Source organism: Vombatus ursinus, unplaced genomic scaffold (assembly GCF_900497805.2).
Source record: "Vombatus ursinus unplaced genomic scaffold, bare-nosed wombat genome assembly UNPS02014160.1, whole genome shotgun sequence".
NCBI lineage: Eukaryota > Metazoa > Chordata > Mammalia > Diprotodontia > Vombatidae > Vombatus > Vombatus ursinus.
This window is the reverse complement of record NW_020953938.1, coordinates 377,941-398,699: the sequence shown is the minus strand read 5'-3', so window position 1 is coordinate 398,699 and position 20,759 is coordinate 377,941. Positions and strand designations below refer to the sequence as shown.

Here is a 20,759-nt window from a genome sequence, read left to right as displayed (position 1 = left end):
AACATAATGGACTATGGTTTCCTGCTAAGAAATGATGATTACTAGGAACCCCAAGAAATATAGGAAGATTTATATGAACTGATGCAAAATGTAGCTGAACCAGGAGAACAATTTTTAGACAAAAACTAGAATAATGATTAACAAGAACACTGAAAGAAGTTGACTTCTGAGGTTGTTGAAATACCAATTTTGGTTCTGTAGAACTAATGATTAAACACATCCCCCTCCTACTGGATGCAAAGTAGGAGACCACAGGTGAGCAATGTTGCATACACTGTTACGACACAGTCAAATGTCCAACGGTCAAATGTTCACAATTTTGCTTAACTGTTTTTCTTTGTTATAAGAGAGGGCTAAATTCGTGGGGGAGGTGTGAACCCTCCCTATATTGAACTACAACATGAACCTACTGTTCTGGTTCCATCTGCAAAAGACTGTTGTAAAAACCAAAGATATCAATACAATTTATTTTCCAAATAAAATGAGTGTCTTTTACTCAAAGGTAAGTTTTACAATATTTTTACCTTTAAAAGGCCTCTGTGAAAGAAAGTTAAGCCTTTGTACAGCATAGCTATAGGTTGATTTTTGTTCAGTTCTAAAGATTGCTGAAAGTCTTCATGGGCTGTTGCATAGTCCTACAAGAGAAATTATTGAAAAATGAAAAGGATTCTTTGTTGAAACAAAATTCTAACTCATTTTGTTACTAAACACAGGCATCTGGTTTTAGGACTCACTTCAAAGTTTCTATTTCATTCACCAAGATGTTTATGATTTTCTTAAGAAATGTTGGAAAGGAAAAATCCCTCACAAAGGCTCAACTACTCTTTATCTCAATTATAAAACTGAGATTATTCCAAAGTATTTTTCAGGACTTGGCTATTTCACCAGTCAATTCTTATCTTCCATTTTCCCCCAACATGAACCCTCTGTTTTGGCTCCATCAATAACTACTAAAAGGGCAAATCTTTTTGCTATAAACTCCAAGAAACTGTTCAAATTGTTACTATAATCCTCATGGAGAAGCCACAGTCACATTATAATACTTGGTCCAAACTCAGAATCACAGCTAAAAGTTAAATACTGATGCTGCTGATATGCATCCATAATAATATCTATAAGAGAAGTGAAAATACAACTTCTGCTCCAAGTTTTCTTCTGCTTCTTACTTTTCTTATCCTAATCCAACCAGTCAGTAAGTACAGGCCACCAAAGAAAGAAGTAAATTACAGGCCCTTCGCATTTTCCCACAGGATATTATTGTGAAAAAGAAGCTGTTTTCAAAAATGCTTTCCATTGCAAAGCTGCAAAACAGTCAGACCTACACCTGCCCCCTTCCCCCATATCATTATCATCAACAGTTTTCTAAGGCAAAGGGAAAGTGAAATCTTTCTTACTATAGTGGAAAATGTCCCAAAGCAAAAACAACTCACCTCTGATATGAAATGCAAGGTCCCCCTGTGTCGATAGAGTCGTGCTGATGGCTGCAGTTGGATAGCTTTAGTGAGATCGCTTACTGCTTCACTGATTCGTCCCAGAGGGGACAGTATCTAAAACCAACATATTCCATTAAGCTAGAGGGAGATCTAGGTCACCTTAAAACTGATGAACACTTTTAATCTTTCAATACTAATTTCATCTTTCTGTTTTAAAAATCAATTTTACTTAGTATAAGCACATAGCTGAATTCTTTGTACTTGGCTCAAATAGCCAAAGAAAACAAAATGATGTATTTCTTTGTCCCATGAAGAACATTGGTTAATTGACTACACGGCGATTGCTTTCACATTATTTCACATTCTGAGGCACAATAGATGCTACTTTTCTTCATATGTGCACATATTTCTTCTCTTGTTATTTATCTTTCAAATTCTATAAAACTGGAACTTGATATACATTGTTTAAAATATAGCTAAGAAGATTCATCTGAGTGACATCTCTGAATCATAAAACTAAGTCACATTTCTGGACACATTTCATCACTTACCACAATCTTTAAATACACACTCCATGGTAGCAAGTTCTATATATAGCTAGGGTTGAATGACAGCTTGCAAATTTCCAGCCCTTCATTTGTGTCTAACTTGGTAGATGCTATTTTCACTGGTTAGCTTTCTAAAGAACCCTCATTCTTTTGGGATATACTTTTCTGTTTGGCCATCATTTGGAGGTGAAGTTATGATCTTGAAAGTTAAAGGGAAAAGACATGCTGATGACCATATGACATGGAGTAATGCTTCAATTATCCATAGGTCACTTATGCAGCAACAGCAACTCTCCAGAACATAATTGGGAACCTATAGGTAAGCAAAAAAAAGGGCTCTGAGTAGCCAAAATAGGTATTATGAAACCCAAGCACTTTACTCAGAGAAAGAGTTCCCAGCAACTATTTATTCTCAGAAATAATCCTAAAAATTATGGTGTTGAGGAAAGAGTGCTGAACCCAGAGCCAGAACTAGGTCTGAGTTCTGCCTTAGACATTTACTAGATCTATGAATATAAGACATAACTTCTTCAAACCCTACTTTAGGGAATGTGCTTCGTAAATTCTAAAGCACTAGATGAAAGGGAGTTTTTATTAGGTTTCTCAGTTCACTGCAAATCTGAGATGGGTGAAGTTGAGAATCAGAAACAGTGATAGCAAGCAATAAGAAAACAGACAGAAACGCGATTTAAAAAACAGACATTAAGAACTCAAAGATCACAGCAGTCTGAAGATCATTTGGTATATGGATATACTGCCCTATGTACCTCAGCATCTACTTAGGGAATCATTAATAAATGGATAAAATGGATATTCAAAATGATAGGCCTGGGTCATCACACAAAGGTTAAATTAAGTTTAAATACATGCTGCTTAAGAAAGCAATTAAGAACTGTAAAGAATTTGGAAAGATTTCCATCAGAATGATTAAACTAAAAAAAATACTAACTTATAGAATCATAGATTTAGACCTGGAAGTTTCCTTATAGGTCATCTAGTCCCGTCCCTTTATTTTACAGATGGGGCAACTGAGGCCCAGAAAGATTAAGACATTTGCCCAAGGTCACACAGGTAGTCAGTGGCAGAAATAAGATCTGAAACCATGGCTTCTGAATCCATATTCAAAATTCTTTCCCACTACTACCTCTACTTGAAAGGGTAAGCATCATATTATCTGGAAAATTCATTTATAAATGCTTATTCCTCAATGATGTTAAATGAAGTGTAACTACTTTTCCTTTTTATTAAAATACATTCAAAAGATGTTTTCTCTGACCACTAAAATCTGTTTTGTATGCAAACAAATTTCCATTAGGATCACAATCAAAATAAAAAAGTGGATAATGTAAGTTTTTACTAAAACTCGCTGTGCAATTAAGTCTCATTTCTGGAAATGCTCAATCTGCATTTTATCAGATTTTAGCAGAGTCAAAGGTAGTCACATCCTTATATTACATTACTAAGGGCAAAGGGATGTATACATGCACATACTTTGTACCCAGGATACAAGAGCACCAAATCAATCATTGAATATTACATACTAAGCACCCACTTGTACATGGTACCTTTTTCTTTTTTTTAAAGGCAACTGGGGTTAAGTGACTTGCCCAGGGTCACACAGTTAGTAAATGGCAAGTGTTTGTTCTGAGGCCGGATTTGAACTCAGGTCCTCCTGACTTCAGGGCCTGTGCTCTATCCACTATGCCACCTAGCTGCCCCTACACGGTACTTTTTTGAGACTATGTAAACAGGAAAATCAATATGATCTCTCTATTACCAATTTATAATAAATAAGTATGGGATTTGAGTTTTGTTTCAGATTCTTATTTAAAACAAAAACTGATAAAACTTGAACTAGTAATCAGATAGTTTACTTTAAGAAAGATTTAATTTAATTGCCATCTGATTTTCTGAGCATTGTTGGTACCTTTTTTGCTAAATCTTTATTTAAGAAAAGGTTTTTTTAAAAAAAACAGTTTAAAAAAGTATCAACACTTATTGTTCCCTTTTGCTTTGTCCAAGCACTACACAAAAAAATTTAAATCAAATGGGAAAACTGCCAATACCTAATTAAATGACTTGTTAGAAATCACACACAGAAATAAGTTGTGTTTTGGCCACAGTGCCTATAATGAGTACACCGTACATAGTAAGGATTTAAATATATTTGTTAAATGAAAGAATAAAAATCTCACATAAAATGTGTAGGAAAATAAATACAACATGAAACATTAATAAACTATTACATCTTTGCAAAGGTAAATATGTAATTTCATTATAGCTTTTGTGGTTTTTACTTTTAACTAGATTATGACATAGTTTATAAAATAATTACATTCCTAAAATCAACATGTCACCTTATATTTTGCTTTAAAATTTCACGATAACAACCAAAACATGATGTCATATACTCTCAGAAATTACCCTCTTGCTTACATTTAGTGTGATCCTTATATATGAGTTCAGAAATAAGAAAAATTTTCTTCTTAGAACAAGTACCTTTAAAAACATTAGTTACCAATAAAAGAACATAGTGCTAGGAAGTAAAATTTTTAAAAATTAAAGAAGAGAAAATCAGACACACTAAAATCCAACCAATGTACCAATGACTGGAGGGGTAAGGAGAACATCAAGGGGACTCACCTCGGCTCGCTGCTCAAATACTTCTGGATGATCTGGTTCCAAGGTAATTACTCGACTCAGTTCAAACAAAGCAAGTTCAGCATTCTTAATGTCCTTAAAAAGTAATTAGGGACATATCATTGCTCAAAAACAATTCCAAATGATTTTCTGATAGAAACACTATTTAGTAATGCTACAAATGGTAGGATAGAAATCAATGTGTAATGATAGCTACACTCAATACCCTTTACCAAAATATACTTTTTAATTAACAGGTGTTTAGATTCCTCAATTTCCTAATTAATGGGGCCTTAATCAAGTCTACTTTAATCTAACTCACTGCAATTACAAATACCCCAAAATTAATGCATGTAAGTATTTACTGGACTCAAGCATTTATCTAATATCCTAAAATGCTTTCCCCCCAAACTTCTGTTTTAAAAAACAACAAAAACTCTGACGGAGACCTATTATCTCAATTTCTATGATTATCATTAAAAATAAAATCTCTAAATGTGCCTTCATTGAGTCAGTGACCTTCAAGGTCATCAGATTTGCTGTGGCAAAGGGAGAAAAAGAGACTAAATCATAGTCACTCTCAAAAACCATAAACATATAACTATAATTTATCTACTCCTTAAAAAGCATGTACATTTCAGAATTAATCTTGAGCCAGGCTATGAAGCTTACTAAGGAGACAAGGGAGAGGCAGCTCATTTCTGCATTCCTAGAATATATCTGTTTCTGATAACTATCAATTCCTTACTCTCTGGGTAAAAACATGTTCCGTCACATACCTAATCATACACTGAATTTTTTTTTTTATTACAACAGGGCCAAGAAATTGAAACTTCCTTGAAACTACATTTCATCTTGTCTTTTTATATTCAGGACATAGCATAGTACCATTTATTATTGGTTGGTTTGTTTTTATCTGGACATGTGATTTCATTGGAATTCTAGCTGAGTAAACTCTTACTGGTCTACTTAACTAGTATTTATTAAATACCTACTATGTACCAGGCACTGTGCTAAGATATATAAAGAAAGATATAGATATAGATATATATAGATACACACACACACACACACACACAAAAGCAATAGGCAGTCCAGCTCACAAGGAGCTTATGGTCTAGTGGAGAAGGCTACCAGCAGTTATGTCCAAAAAATGCAAATCAGCAACGGTTCTGCAATTTATAGTCTTAGAGAGTTGCCTGGAGCTCTGAGAGATTAAGTGATTTGTCTAGGGTCATATAGTCAGCTTTTGTGGGAGGCAGGATTTCAGCCCAAGATTTCCTGATTTTTGGCTAGCCAGCAATCTTTTATCTTGCGTACAGGAAGTGCTTAATAAAAGCCTGTTGGACAGTTTTGGATTTTTACAATTAGCAGTTTCTAAGTAGCAAAAGCTTTTAAAAGTTAGATTCCCCTCCCCTAAAAGTATACCTTAAAGTTTCAGCAATTTACAGTATAGTATTTGTGGCACAAGCAAGTTTTTATGCATCAAGTTTTAGACGAAGTGCTTCAAAACATGCCTCCTGGACAATCCCAGCTCTGCCCCTCACTTCCACAGTCACCATTTATGACTGTTTCATGTCACTTTTTCCTAGCCTCTCAGAGGGACTGAGGGAAGCAATGAAATAATACCTGAAAAGTACTAAAAACATCCAAGATAATATACATGGAATATAAGAAGACATCTCCCACCTCACAATTCAAGGAAGACTAAGGAAACCTCAAGAGAATTAAAAGCAGTTCCTCATTGAAGTTAATGGCGACTATTCCTCAACGTGTTTTCAACCCTCATCATTTGCCTCTAGAGCTGTTAATTGAATTCCCAACAGATTTGGAACTCAGAGGAACTTTAGGAGTCATTGAGTCCAACTCCCATCATTTTACAGACGGAGAAACTGAGGCCCAGAGAAGCAAATTCTAGTAGACTGGAAGCTACTTAAAGACAAACTTTTTCATCCTGTTTTTCATATCCCTGGCACCAAACGGGGCCTCACATGCACACAACTGGGTCCTCTGACTCAACCCACAGTTCTTCCATCTCTATCGGTGGTGTCAAACTACATAAGGATCCTTGCGGCTGCATACTGACTTTGTTTTAAAATGTAATGTTATTTATATTTCATTGTATTTTCATTTATTTTGTTAAATATTTCCCAACTACATCGTAATCCTGTTCGGCTGCCCCAGAGAATGTTGCGGGCTGCAGGGCTGGCAGCAGCAGTATGTTTGACCCCTCCCCGGTCTACATCTTGCTGACTCTCCATTGCCTCCCCTGTGATGTACTAGCAATCCAGGTTTAACCCTTCTTTGCTCAAACCTCATTTCGGCAGGAGCTGTAGGCTAGATCAGGGCTGACTTAATACGGCACAATTTCATCCACCTCAGTTATCTGCCTAAATGGAGTATGTAAAATATAATTTAGCCTTTCTTTAATGATTCAAGGCAAAAAAATGATGATCAATTATTTTTCTGTGCTTTAATATAGGATGCCCTCAAAGAATACTGAGGTGTATAAGGTTGATTACCCTTATATCAATTAGCTCTGGACCACTATTTTTAATTTCGGTTTTTCATAGCTTTTCTGTTTTCTCTCTTGCACCATGTATTTTAGAAAGGTTTCATGAAAAAATTATTCAAATAAATTAAATTATAGCATTTAGAAGGCTGTGCTTCAAATATCTGAGGAAAATCCAATTATATTCCTTGTTGATGCAAACCAACAAAGTATCCTCACTGAAGCCACCATTATCAAATACTCACCTGCAGTCCCTTCTTTCCATAGGCTATCCCTCGGCCATAAATTGCACTAACGAGCTCAGGCTCCTCCTAGACAGGAGAGCAAAAATGTAGCATGGCATTAACAAATAAAAGAAATACTAGTTACTAATTAGGGCAGGTGTATGCCTCAGGTAAATGTTTTTCTTCAACAGGCTAATACCACCTGAGTTAGTTCAAGTAGGAGATTCCAAACAGCTTCTGTTTGAGGAGTATTAGGGAGAAGGGAATCAGAGGAATTAGTGCCTGTTTCCACAGGGTCCAGCAGGCAAGAGCTACAAGGACTTCTGTGAAGGCATCTGGGAATGATGGTGGCAGTGCCTCTGGTAATAATGGCTCCCAGGGAGCAGCTGCAGAAGTAGATCCTTTGATAAACAGTTGCATGGGGGTGAAAAGCAAAGAAATCAGAGTCCTTCCTCTAAATAGAAGTGTAATCTCCTCGAGATGATTGGAACGGGGAGATAGAGCTGGGGCAGTTTCAAGGGAGTGGAGTTTAGGAGTAGAGTGAGAAGAGCAAACCCCTAATGGCATCAAAGGGGAAAAGGGTGTTCCTAGAGCTACATGAGCCAGGGAGTTGAATCCACAAGGTTGGCTAATATTGATGTTGATCTTTTGTTTTCGAAGAGGGCCAGTGACATCACAAGGTGATGTCTTAACTTGCATGTGAATTGGATTTAAGGGAGGCAAAGCTGCACAGTCATCAGCCTCACTCTCTCTTCCTTAATCATCCAAGTGTAGTGGCAAGACAAAAGTCAAGACAACCAGTGGATGGCTCAGGATGCAGTGGATGACCCTGGCATCTTTGATGTCTGAACAAGCTACAAATACTCCACAGCTCCTGCTTCAGCCACCTTCATGGCCATTGGAACAGTGTTCTCAAACTGCCATCCCACTGGGGGGAAGTCTTCACACGCTTGGGGTACACATTCTCCTAACTCTTCAGTGGGTTTGAGGCCTGTCAATTACCCTTAACCCAATTTAGCCCATCTGCTGAGATGGTTTTACCAGGGTATGGCCACTGCACATACTATAGATTCTTGGAGCCACAAGAGAGAGAGTTGGGTGGCAGGTGGACACCAAAGGTGGATGAGCAGCCCTGAAAAGGGATTGGGAAGCCCTCACAACAGAGATGCTAGTCCTCCTGAACACCCCACAATACCCCAGTGAATTCTCACGGACTTTGTTGAGGGAATCAAGTCAGCACTGATGGCAGGAATCCCAATAAAATCATAGAATTCTTGAAACAATTTGCATTTTGAGGGGCAAATGCCAGCTAGCTGGAAAAGTCCCACCCATTGGATTCATTCCCTGTTACTACCTCTGCAAAATAAATGAGGTGTCACTATAGAACACTCATATAAACACAAAATTCTAATCACTTTCCTATTAACTTGTAAGTATTACACTTTTCTTGGTTCCCAAATAGGACATTCACAACTCAGGGATTACTTTATAAAACTTTATATTGAAGTTAGGATAGTTTTCTAGGCTTCACCACAGCTTGAACAAAATAGCCAACAAAACTAAACAACTTGTTTGGTTCTTAATCCATGCTTACCAATAAATCACTTTTCATGACTAATTAAGTTTCCTAGGTATCTTGAAACTTGGAAAGGATGACCGTACTAGTGAAGTAAGAATGTACCCAGTCGACAAAAATGTAGATGACCCATTGCAAATTAACAAAATAGCATTTTTGTTTATATTTTGGTTTCCTGTGAACTTGGCTAGCATAAATCAGTCCTCTTGAGACTAATCATCCCTCAGTGACCTAATGAAATTGAATTTCATTCAGTTTGGACGTCCAAGACTCAGGACAAAGATGACACCACAAAAGGACATAAGGCTTTTCTTGAAACCCTGCCAGCCTCTTTCTAACCAACTTGATGATAACACAGCTCATGACTGGAACACTGTGTCTTATTTCTAGTCAGCATTTTCCACTTCACGAAAACAAAGATTTCTGTGAAGAAATGCTAATTTAAAAAAAAAGATTATAAATCACTTTGCAAATGTAAAGTTAAATGTGAAGAATGCTACAGTAACAGTTTTAGTGAACAAGGCAGAAACAATATTTTTATGGACCTCTGGAACTTCATTGCAAGGAAGATGCTAAATGAAAAGCATCTTCCATTCACTGAATGTCAGTTTCCACAGTGTATGTATTTTAAACAATCACATAACTTTACCTTCTGTGAATCAATTATATGTTTTAAATTGTCTGTTATTTCTACCATCACCTGATTAATTCCAGAAGTATTCAGCATAATGGAGTGACAATAAAGAAAGCAGTCTAAACTCACAACCTAGAACACATTTCCAAAGGAAAACTGTACGCTGAAATATATCTTATTACAAATTAGTTATAATTTCAGTCAGTGCCATATTTTACCAACTTTGTTCTACTAGTAAATAAGGTACATTACATCTGCAAAGTTATAAGTGGTTTTTCTGCTTGTCAAATCACAACAACAGATTGCTCTCCTTAAACACATGTACTGGGAAGGTTGCCAAGAGAAAGAGTTCTTGAATAATGAGTAAATTAGACAGTTATTGATTTCTATAATTGCTCGTTTCAAATAGCTGTCAGGAATAAACTAGTGTTTGCTCTTGTAATTGTCCCATGTAAGCGAGCCCTTCCTCGCTCAACGCAGGTAGGTTCCCTTGATGTGACAGGCTTCAATTTTATAATGTTTCAATGGCAAGCAACCAGTACATTAAAAAAACTATTCATAAATTAATCCAATTCTGCACCAAAGCCCAATGAATGAACAATAATGATCCATAACAACTTTGTTCTAAGATCCTCAAATGAAATAAACCAAAGCAGAAGGATGATGGTAATGCTGTAATTAACTAAAAAAAACAAAAACTGGTGCTTTAAAAACTAATGCTCCAAACTGGAGTATAAATATCTGTCACATCAACTACTTTTTGTTTAATAAACCCTTAAGTTGGTTATACCTTTGATACTCATGCACAACAATCACAGGTACGGAAACAAAATCTTTGAGCACTGTTTGAGGCAGATAATGAAGAATGCTTAAGAGAGAGTATTAATCAACAAAATGTTAGTGAGTACCTATAGTGAACATAAACAATTGGTAAAAGAAGAAAAAAAACAAAGAACCTGAATTATAAATTATTTTCAATAGCCTTACATTTGTGTATGTAAATAATCTCTCTTGACGTATGCTTTAATTCTGTCAGTAACCTAAATATTGGTCCACGTATTTCCACCAGAGGAAATCATGCCATTACATAGAAACAAAGCCATAAATGGATCTTAATCAATCAACTTCTGTGTACAAAGTCAAGATACACACCATTTAATCTTAATTCAATAATTCTCTGCCTGTAAACTAGATATTATTATTACAAATGTAAACTAGATATTATTACAACAAATGATTGTTTGGGTTTGGGAAACATAGCTTCTATCGACTAAGTAATGTTTTACATGTAAACATACTATTATTTTTCAAATGTATGTAGATGCTATTGTGATTAATAAAACACAAATTAATTTCACAGTGAAAAAAGGGAAGAAAAACAGTAAGATCAACAATTGCTCCAACCACCTAAATCTGAAAGAGCCTTGAACATCACTCCATAGAAAACATTTTGCCCTATGTGGAAAAAATCTTTAACCTGGTTAAGATCATAAACTTTAAAATTATATTACATAGAAGATGAAAAATTACCTGGAGCATGGATGAAAAATGTCTTATTGCTTCATCATACAGACCACTGCCAATCAACACATAAGCAATAGCTATAAAACAAAATAAAATGGAAATATGTTAAGACATAAAAATGAAAGTATAAGATAATTAAGGGCAGCTATGTGGCGCAGTGGATAGATTGCCAGGCCTGGAGTCAGAAAGACTCATCTTCTTGAGTTCAAATCTAGCCTCAGACACTTACTAGCTGTGTGCCCCTAGGCAAGTCACTTAACCTTGTTTGTCTCAGTTTCCTCTTCTATAAAATGAACTGAAGAAGTGAATGGCAAACCACCCCTGTATTTTTGGCAGGAAAACCCCAAATGGGATCACAAAGACTCAGACATGACTGAAAACGACTGAACAACAACAATAAAATAATTACACAGAGTAAAAAGTGAGCTGCGTCCTTCTGCGCCAGACCGTCAATACAAAAATTGGAGAAGAAGCCCTCTGTGGGTACTAGAGTCAAATGCAGCTTTTCAGAATGAATTGGATATTTTCAGGACATATACTTTAGATTACATCTAAACTAGAAGTGCCAAACATGCAGCCCACTGGGCAGGAAAACCTGATTAAAATGTAACAGGAAAATATTTAACAGAATAAATATAATACCATGATAAAAATAATATTAATAATAACTAATAAATAGCTAGCATTTATAGAGTGCTTACTATGTGCCAGGCACTAAGCTAAGCATTTTATAAATATTATCTCATTTGGCCCTCACAATAATCTTGGGAGTTAGATGCTATTAATATCCCCATTATTAATTTTTAAAATAATAATTCCCATTATTTAATTTTTCTAACCAATTCTAAAACAAATCTTACTGATATTAGAGTCCCTTTCATTTCAGTTAAAGAAACTGAGGCAAACAGAGGTTAAATAACTTGTCTAGGTCACAAAGCTAATAAGTGTTCACTGCTCAATCCAATGGGCTTCAAAGTGTGGTAAGAAACCAAAAAAGTTAAGTCATATCCAGTCTAGTTTTAGTGTTGGGTTTCTATAGTATGGTTTTCTGAAAAGTCATAATATAAGCATTTCTGGCAAGGTAATGAAATCAGAGGTGGCAAAGAGAGACCGGTTACTCAATGTTCCCCTGAAGAAATAAAAATGTCATTAAATAAATAGTTAGATTAATAAATAAGAAAGGAGGAAAAAGGGAATTAACTGAAGAATCTCAAAAGAAAATAGCCTCTTGGATAAAGAAAAGGAAAAGATGAGGAAATGAGCAATCAGCAGCAACAAGTTTCCCAGATGATGAGCAAATATAGCAGATTAAAAGATCCTGAAGAGAAATCACTAGAAGGAAAAAAAACAAACAAACATATTAACTTCAACATTGGACTAAAAAAGGGAGATGGTCCTGATGCAATGACACATCTAACTAAATAATAAACATACTAAAAGAAATGAAGGGGGACTCTAATATCAGTAAGATTCATTTTAGGATTGTTTAAAAAAATTAATAGCAAAAGTAAAAAATTCAGAAAATGTGATTAAAAAATTTGAAGGAATGGAATAAATTCTCTGGTTAGAAGCCAATAGTTTAGTTAGAAGAAGCAGGAGATATGGGAAAACAATTTTTAAAAAGACTCTACTTGGGAAAAGAGTTGGAAACTTTATAAGGAAAGATGACAGAACTGGAAGACAGAGATTAAAAAGATAATATAAGAATGATGAAATCATTCAAAAATGCAAAAAAATGGAAATTCACAAATTTTCTGGAAATTGCTAAAAAAAAAAAAAAAAAATTTCCCCAGAATCATTAAGATCAAGTAACAGACACAGGATTTTTTTTTTAAGCAGTTGGGAGGGAAAAAAAAAATCACATTTCTATTTAATTCAGCTAGTATTTATTAGTTAACTGCCTCCTGGGTGCTAGTAACTATGCCAGGCACAAAGGATACAAAGTCAAGTAAGGTGTTTATATCCTACATATAGTTATCCCCTAACACTCATGAGTTTCAGTTTCCCGGTTTTGGTTATTTGAGACTTGGCACCAACAATTAAACGGGAATTTTTGGAGATTTGCAATATATTGTGAAAAATAATGGACAATTCACGAATAGAAAAAAAACTAAAAATTTTAATGTCATAAATGCATAAATAATGTATATTATTAATCTATTTTATCATTTATTACTTTAAGTATACACACATAAATTTATTCTGAACAATTAAATTTTGTTAAAATTTCCAGTGTCTGCATACTCTCTTTGGGAACCCCTCTCCTCTGTCTCTCAGCCATCCTGACTGAGGCATGTCATTGGTTGGAGCTTATGCTTTTCTTAGGAGAAGGAAATTTGTGAAGCAGTTGCTGTAGCTATCTATACCAGCTGCGGATTCAAAGACTCTGCATTGCATGCGAAGTACTAATCTGTCTCACATACAACCTGAAATTTTTTTATGGTGCAGTGTGTCATTTTACTTCTTTCGTGTGTTAAATAAATATGATCAGAATTATTAAAAATGAAGGTTTGGGGTGGAGTCTAAAGTTATTTGTTGTTTTTTTTACATTTGCAGAGGTCCTGCCCCGCCCCATGTCAAGGGACAACTGTGCACAAATACACATACACAAACTAAATGCAAAATAATGGAAGAGGGATTAACATCTAGGAGGATCCAAAAAGATTTGTTGAAGGTGACATTTGAGCTGAGCCTCTGAAAGGTTCTAGGGGTTCTAAGACGAGACTAGAAAGAAAAAGGAAGAGATCAGAAACTAGGGGCACCGCTCATGCAAAGGCATGAAGGCAGCACACGGAATGTCACATATGGAGACAAAGTAGACGAGTTCATCTGGACTGGAGCATGGGTGAGGAATGGAATTGGAAATCCCTTATGCACTTACTAGGTGCTAAGTGCTGGGGATACAAATAGAAAACAAGACAGTCTCTACTCTTAAGGAACTCATATGCTAGGTGGGAGAGGCAACACAAAAGGGAGGGTTCAGATGCATGGCAGATGGACCAGACAGACAGTACTTGGGAAAGGAAAGTAGGGGAGCAGGTGGCAAGGTTTAAGGATCTTAGCTGTAAATCTCAAGGCAGATGGTTAGTCTCCTACCAAAAATATGGTGGATTCAAGGGTCAGAGTAGAATGGAGGTATCTGTGACAGAGGCAGGGACTTAAAATCAATCTGGAAAAACAGCCTTGAAAAAGATTATGAAGTTTTAAACAGCAAAAGAAGCTAGAGGCAAAAAGGAATCATTGAAACTTCTGGAGAAGGAGAGTGACTCAAACATGTGCCTCAAAAATAGTAACATGGCAACGTGGTGTTGAATATATTGGTAAGGGGAGAAGCTATTCGCAGGGAGACCAGTTAGAAAGCTTTTTAATAGTGTAAGGTCAGAGGTGACAAGAACCTCATTCAAGGTGGTTTTAGCACATGTGAATGGGAAAAAAAGGGTGGACAAGACATGCTATGAAGGTAAAAGGGGATAAGATTAAAGAGTTGAGGATGACCTCTTCAACCCAGCTCCACTAGGAACAATATAGAAAGATATATAGAGATGGGAGCACCTCCTCCAAGGCTCACTCTCCCAACTTCCTTAAACAGAAGAGAAGGCGCTAGTAGAGAAGGAAAGACTGAAAACACCCATCATTATAACAATCATTTTTCTTAGAATCATGACACTAAGAATATATAACCTCACACATTACACACAGGGTTCAGTCCCTTCCTTTTACAATAATGAAACTGAAGCTCAGAGAGGCCGATTAACCTGTAAGGCTGACATGGCTAGATTAGAACCCAAATTCCAGGCCTGCATTTGCAATACACAACACTGCCATATTGTTGTGAATCTGCTTATAAGAGCAGCGTAGACGAAGCACTGATACTTCCAGAATATCTTACCTAATTCTTCATTTGTGTTGTCATTATCAGTAGCAAAAGGTAATCGCTTTTGTTCTGCAAGGGACTTTGCCTGGTTCTGCAAAACATCAAATAATCACTTTTAGTAATTGCAGGGATGCAGGAAAGGTCCATTTTTAAAAGATACATTTCACATAAAACTAGAAAAATCTAAGAGAAAAACCATTAAAGGTAATTACAAAATTGTAGTAAATACTAAAATGTGTTTGTCTGTGAAGGGGGCAATGATGAGATTGGAAGTAAATCAGTTCTATAAATTTTTTAATTGGAAATAGTACTGGTTGGCTGCACAAAAGTTGTTGCATGATTTTAAAGGTTTCTGGCAGCAATAATGCAATTATTCTGTAAAGATGATACATCAGGAATTACTCCTTAAGCAATTGGAATATGGCATTATAAATGTGAACTTTGATACTTTAGAAAAAATAGTTATGGCATATATTGGTACAGAGCTGTAGAAAAAAGATAAACAACTCCTGACCAAAAGTCCAATCATCTTGTCAGCATATAAAAATAAATACACAAATGGGGCTTATTTGTATAATCATTGCCACTAAGATTTGTGGAAACTTCTTCCAGTCTGACTCTTGCCCCACCACGTAACTGAAATTGTTCTCAAAGGTCACCAATCACCTAATTATTGAATAATTACCTTTTCTTAGTCCTTCTTCACCTTGACCTCTCTATAAGACAACAGAGGGCTACCCATTCCTTCTTGATACCAACTTCCTTAGCTTGGTGACATAATCTTAAGGTTCTTCTACCTTCCTGAATTTCTTCTGTTCTCTTCTCTAGCTTTTCTTCCTCTTCCACTTTCTAAACATAGCTGTTTTGTCTAAAGCTCCTTTGGTTTCAGTTATTACCTCTATGCAAACAATTCCTACATCTATCTTTGGTTCTGACTCCCCTCACAACTCCCCACCAACTGCTTGTTGGACATTTCTACCTGAATATCCCACACCAAAGCCCGAAACTTAAAACGTTCAAAACAAAATGTATCTTTGCCCTACCCCTCATCCTAACTTCTCCATTTCTGTTAAGCGTACTGACAATCTCCTAGTATTTTAAACTCATAACCTTTCAGTAGTCTTCTTAACTGTTCTCTCCCTCACCTGTCACATATACCAGTTGTCAAATTTTGTCAATTCTACCTCCACAAAATCTCTTAGATCCACCCCTTCCTTTCTATTCTCATCACCTTCCATGGTTCCTAACAAGGAATCTGTTGTGTGGGTAAATTTCAGTAGATCAGTGAACTTGGATGGGAAAAAAAATGACATCTTTATTTTCACTAATCTTTGATTTACTTTTTAACCTTGGGTATTTTATTTTATGTATTTAAAAATCATTATTCTGAGAAAGGGTCCACAGGCTTCAGCAGACTACCATAGGGGTCTGTATCAGAGAAAAAGTTAAGAACCCCTATCTTAGACTTTTGTTACCTCTCAACTGGACTATAACAGAAGTCTTTTAATTGTCTCTCATACTGTAGTATTTCTCTGCTCCAATTCAGTCTCTGTACTGCCAGGGCAATTTTTCTAATGTGCAGCTTTGATCATGTTATTCCTCTGCTTAAAAGAGTGACATATTCTCTCCATACTGCAAACCTCAAAAATTCCAAACTCTTTAGACTAGCATTATTAGAAGCCCTCCCCACCACACTTCAACACATAACTTTCCAGCCTTATTTCATGTTTCATTTATTCTATGTTCCTGCACTGAGCTTTAATGACAAACCCAATAAATCACTGTATTCTAAACTCATTCTACCCTTCTTCCTTTGTGCCTTTCTTTGCTCACCCTGTCACCACCAGCCCTCTCACTCCCAACTAATCTGTTTAACCACATAGCTTTCTCCAATCACCCCAAAGAAGGGAAGGCAAAAAACTTTTTTCACCCTTTTTGATCTCTAACAGCACTTAGAGACCCCTATGGATTTACATTCAAATTTGGATTTTGTCTTATTTACTGCACCCATTTATTGAACTGTAAACTCCCCAAAAGCTTTAAGTTAGTTATCTTTGTCTTTATCTAGTAACATAATAGCTTTTTCAATTCAATTTACATTTATTAGGCATCATAAAAAGTTATTCAGAAGAAAAGGAACCGGAACAAAAGAAAAGCAATTATCTATAGCTAAGATAGTTTTAACTGTAATAGTAGAACATTTTATACAACTATGGCTCTAGCATGTTTTGACAGTTCAAAAAGGCATCACTTCTTTTTCTTCTGTTTTTTTGTTTTTATTTTTTCCACTTAATACTATTTTATTTTTTCCAATTACATGTAAAGATGGTTTTCAACATTCACTTTTACAAGATTTTGAGTTCCAAATTTTCTTCTCCCTTCCCTTCCCCCTCACCAAGATGGCAAGCAATCTGACATAGGCTACACATGTACCATCATATTAAACATGTTTCCACATTAGTCATGTTGTGAAAGAAGAATCAGAACAAAAGGGAAAAACCATGAGAAAGAAAAAAAAGAGAGAAAAATAGTGTTTCAGACTCTGTGGTTCTTTCTCTGGATGTGGATAGCATTTTCTACATGAATAAAAGAGCATCACTTTTACATACTTTCCAGACCACCAGGAGATTTTTATCCCAATAAGCAAGTGTAATATGCTTGACCAATTGGATTCATAATAAAATTATGAGTTTATACCAGATTCATCTGAGGCATACAACATAATATAGGTGAGGAAAACTAAGGCATATGAAGGAGTAAGAAGTTCTGTCCCAGCTATGAAGAGGATTTAGTGACACCCCAGAGTTTTAAGAATGAGATTTAGCAATTTTCTTAAAAAATATTTTTAGTCTATACCACTGCTAGCATTTCTCTTGTATGTTATCAATTTAATAAAATTTTAAATGCCTCCTTTATGCAGGATATTATGCTGGACAACTATATATATACATATATATATATATATATACACACACACATACATACATATATTTATGAGCAAGTCATAAGGTTAGGCAGATCACTAAAGTGATCTCTACAATTCCTCTGACACTGACATTGTTCACAGGCAATTCTTTTGGCTACCAAAATTTAACTGCTTAGTGCATCTGAGTTATTTATTGCTCTAACTCATGATCACGGAAACCAAGTTGCTTTTATACATATTATTACTATTAAGAATGAGAATTTCTAATTAGGGTTTATGATCATTTTAAGAGGCATTTTTCATGTTCTTCCTGTGAGAAAGTCAAGATGATTTGACAATGTCACATATCAAGTTCATCAGAAAGCTAGTCTTAGAATTTATCGACTTTGGTAATGATAATAATAATGATGATGATAGCTAGCATTTACAAAACACTTTGTAAGGTAGGTGCTATTATTACTCCTATTTACAGATGAGAAACCTGAAGCAAACAGAGTGACTTGTCCATGGTTATACAGCAAGTGTCTGAGGCCGCATTTGAACTCAGATCTTCCTAACTCCAGGCCCAGTACTCTATCCACTGGGCTAACCATCTTAAACGTTTGTGACACTCTTCTAATAGTTTTTTGTGCTTTTAAGATAATGGCTGATATACATCAGCCCGGAGAGATTCTGGGAATCATTAAGTTCTATTGAATTAAATTATTGGGAGAAAAAGATGATTTCCATTAGCAATCTTACCACAGGTACCCCAAACCCTTGTTAATGTTCAGATTATAGAGTGACAGTCTAACAGGTAAAGAGAAAAGTGGCTGGTTAAAATACAAATCACTGCTTAGAATCAGTCTGATGAAACCTACAAGGATACCTTGTCAGAAAAGCTTCAGTGATTCACTGTTATTACTCTGAGAAGGCCAGGTAAAAGCCACCTTTGGAAATACAGCTGTAACTCATGGTCCAAGGTCTCCCTAGGACTCTAGGATCACATGACCCAGTCCAATCTTGGGGGCTATTCCATGGAGGTTAGTTTCTCACTTTGGCATACCCTCACCTTACTCTAGGAAATCTCAAGACAAAGTTCAAGTATGACTCATTTCCAGATTCCACCAATAAAAGGTGTCTCTAGCTCCCAAACACTCAAAGAAGCACATGCAAATTGTGTATATCTCAGTCTTTATTTTACCCAAAATACACAAAGGACTCCCAGGAATCCATAAACAGATTTAGAAACACATGAAACACTTGAATAGTCCATCAATTCTTCCTAACTCTGAAAGGAATTGAATTCGGGGTTGCTCTTACACTAACCCTTTGACATTCCAGGAAATCCCTCTTTCCCAGAGTTCTATATAGTCCCCACAAGGCTCACAGCACTATCCTGTGGATTTAGACTGCTACCAGGTAAATATACTTTGGGAATAGCTAAACAAGCAACCTACTTCACATCAGACCTTCAAGGTTTAATTTACATTCTGGACTTGCTTTCCAAGTAGGATATAGCTTAGGAACTATGGAGCTAATCTCTGCTGTCTTCAAATCCAGGAAATTTCACTCTTCCTCTAGAAAATTCAATCCCTGAGCCTTTAAACTTGCAATCTCTCAAACCTGGGAACACATGAACTTAAGTCAAATGAGGACTCAATTGTCTGCCTCTGCTACATACTTCTCTCACTGCCCTGGCGGCTACCAACTTTGGGATTCATAAGTTCTGATCACAAGAACACTAGTCTCTAAGACATACTCAGAGAAGCTTTAGGTGAACACATGTAATTCTCATGTACTGCTACCTCAAGATGGGAAGAGGGAGAAGGCTGGTATAGAGAAATCCAGTTCCTTCTCCTTTGGTGCACTCCAGAAGAAAGGCTCAAGGGAAAAGACAGAAATGGGAAAAGTACTGAAGAAAGATTAACCTGGTCCATCAGCTTTTTTTTTCTTCTGGACTCCTTACCTTCTACATGGTTCTCAAATAGTGTCCTACTGGGACAACAAATTCAGTAAGTTACTCAGGCAGAGTAGATCCAATGGAAAGGTAGATCCAGCCATGAGCTATGCCTAAGATTTATTTTGAGAAATGTCCTTGAACAACAACAGGTAGGGGCAATGAGCCAAAGAAAGAAACAGATCCTTATGAATTAGCTCCCACGATAAGATCTAAACCATGTGAGTTTAGACTGTTAGGGGATAGGTGAACCTTGGCATTACTAAGGATTTGACTTGATTTCCAAGGGACTCTATATAATTTTGGGAAGTCTCACACATATTGGGGGTACATAGAAGTGGCTAGTTTACTTGCATGAAGTGCATCAGGACAACTTTGCAGGAACCCTGTGCTAGACTGGCCTTTATACTACAGGGATCCACTGGAGAAATTTTCACACGGCACCTCCATTTTGGACTGCTCTATGAAATTACAGAGATCTTTTGGATGAGGAACTCAAATTGGTCAAAGACTTTCCCTCTCTGCATCTACTCTCACTTTCCTCTATCACTGAAATGTTCATGCTTTGCTTCTTCAAGAAAGACTTTGGTAATTTAAAAGAGAAGTGACATCATTTCCATTTTATTTCTGCCTTAGAGACGGGACACATTCTGAAACTCCAGGAGCTCCTTATTACCTTTAGGATAAAACAAAAACTCCACTGTTTAGCTTTTAAGGCCCTTCATAAACTGGCTCCAACCTATCTCTGCAGCCTCCATGGATGTTATTCTCCCTTCTAAACTCTGGGCTTCAGCCAAACTGGCCTACTCCCTAATTTTCACACATAACACTCTATCTGTTGTCTCTCTGCCTTTGCACTGGCCAATCCCCATACCTGGAATGCATTCCCTCCTTACCTGTGCCCCACAGAATCCCTCTCTTCCTTCAAG

At 36.3% G+C, this 20,759-nt stretch overlaps 1 protein-coding gene across 1 annotated transcript in view; it reads right to left on the bottom strand.

Annotated features, from left to right (window-relative positions):
* Positions 1-453: 453 nt before the first annotated feature.
* The window catches only part of TTC13 (tetratricopeptide repeat domain 13), a 41,775-nt gene continuing 21,469 nt past the window's right edge, over positions 454-20,759 (bottom strand). Inside the window, exons 3-8 of the mRNA XM_027859191.1 lie at positions 14,981-15,056; positions 11,098-11,168; positions 7,379-7,444; positions 4,625-4,717; positions 1,431-1,547; positions 454-635 (exon numbers count right to left, since the gene is read on the bottom strand). Coding sequence (XP_027714992.1) covers positions 510-635; positions 1,431-1,547; positions 4,625-4,717; positions 7,379-7,444; positions 11,098-11,168; positions 14,981-15,056 — 549 coding nt within the window. The 3' untranslated portion in view covers positions 454-509. The remainder of the gene's footprint in view (positions 636-1,430; positions 1,548-4,624; positions 4,718-7,378; positions 7,445-11,097; positions 11,169-14,980; positions 15,057-20,759) is intronic.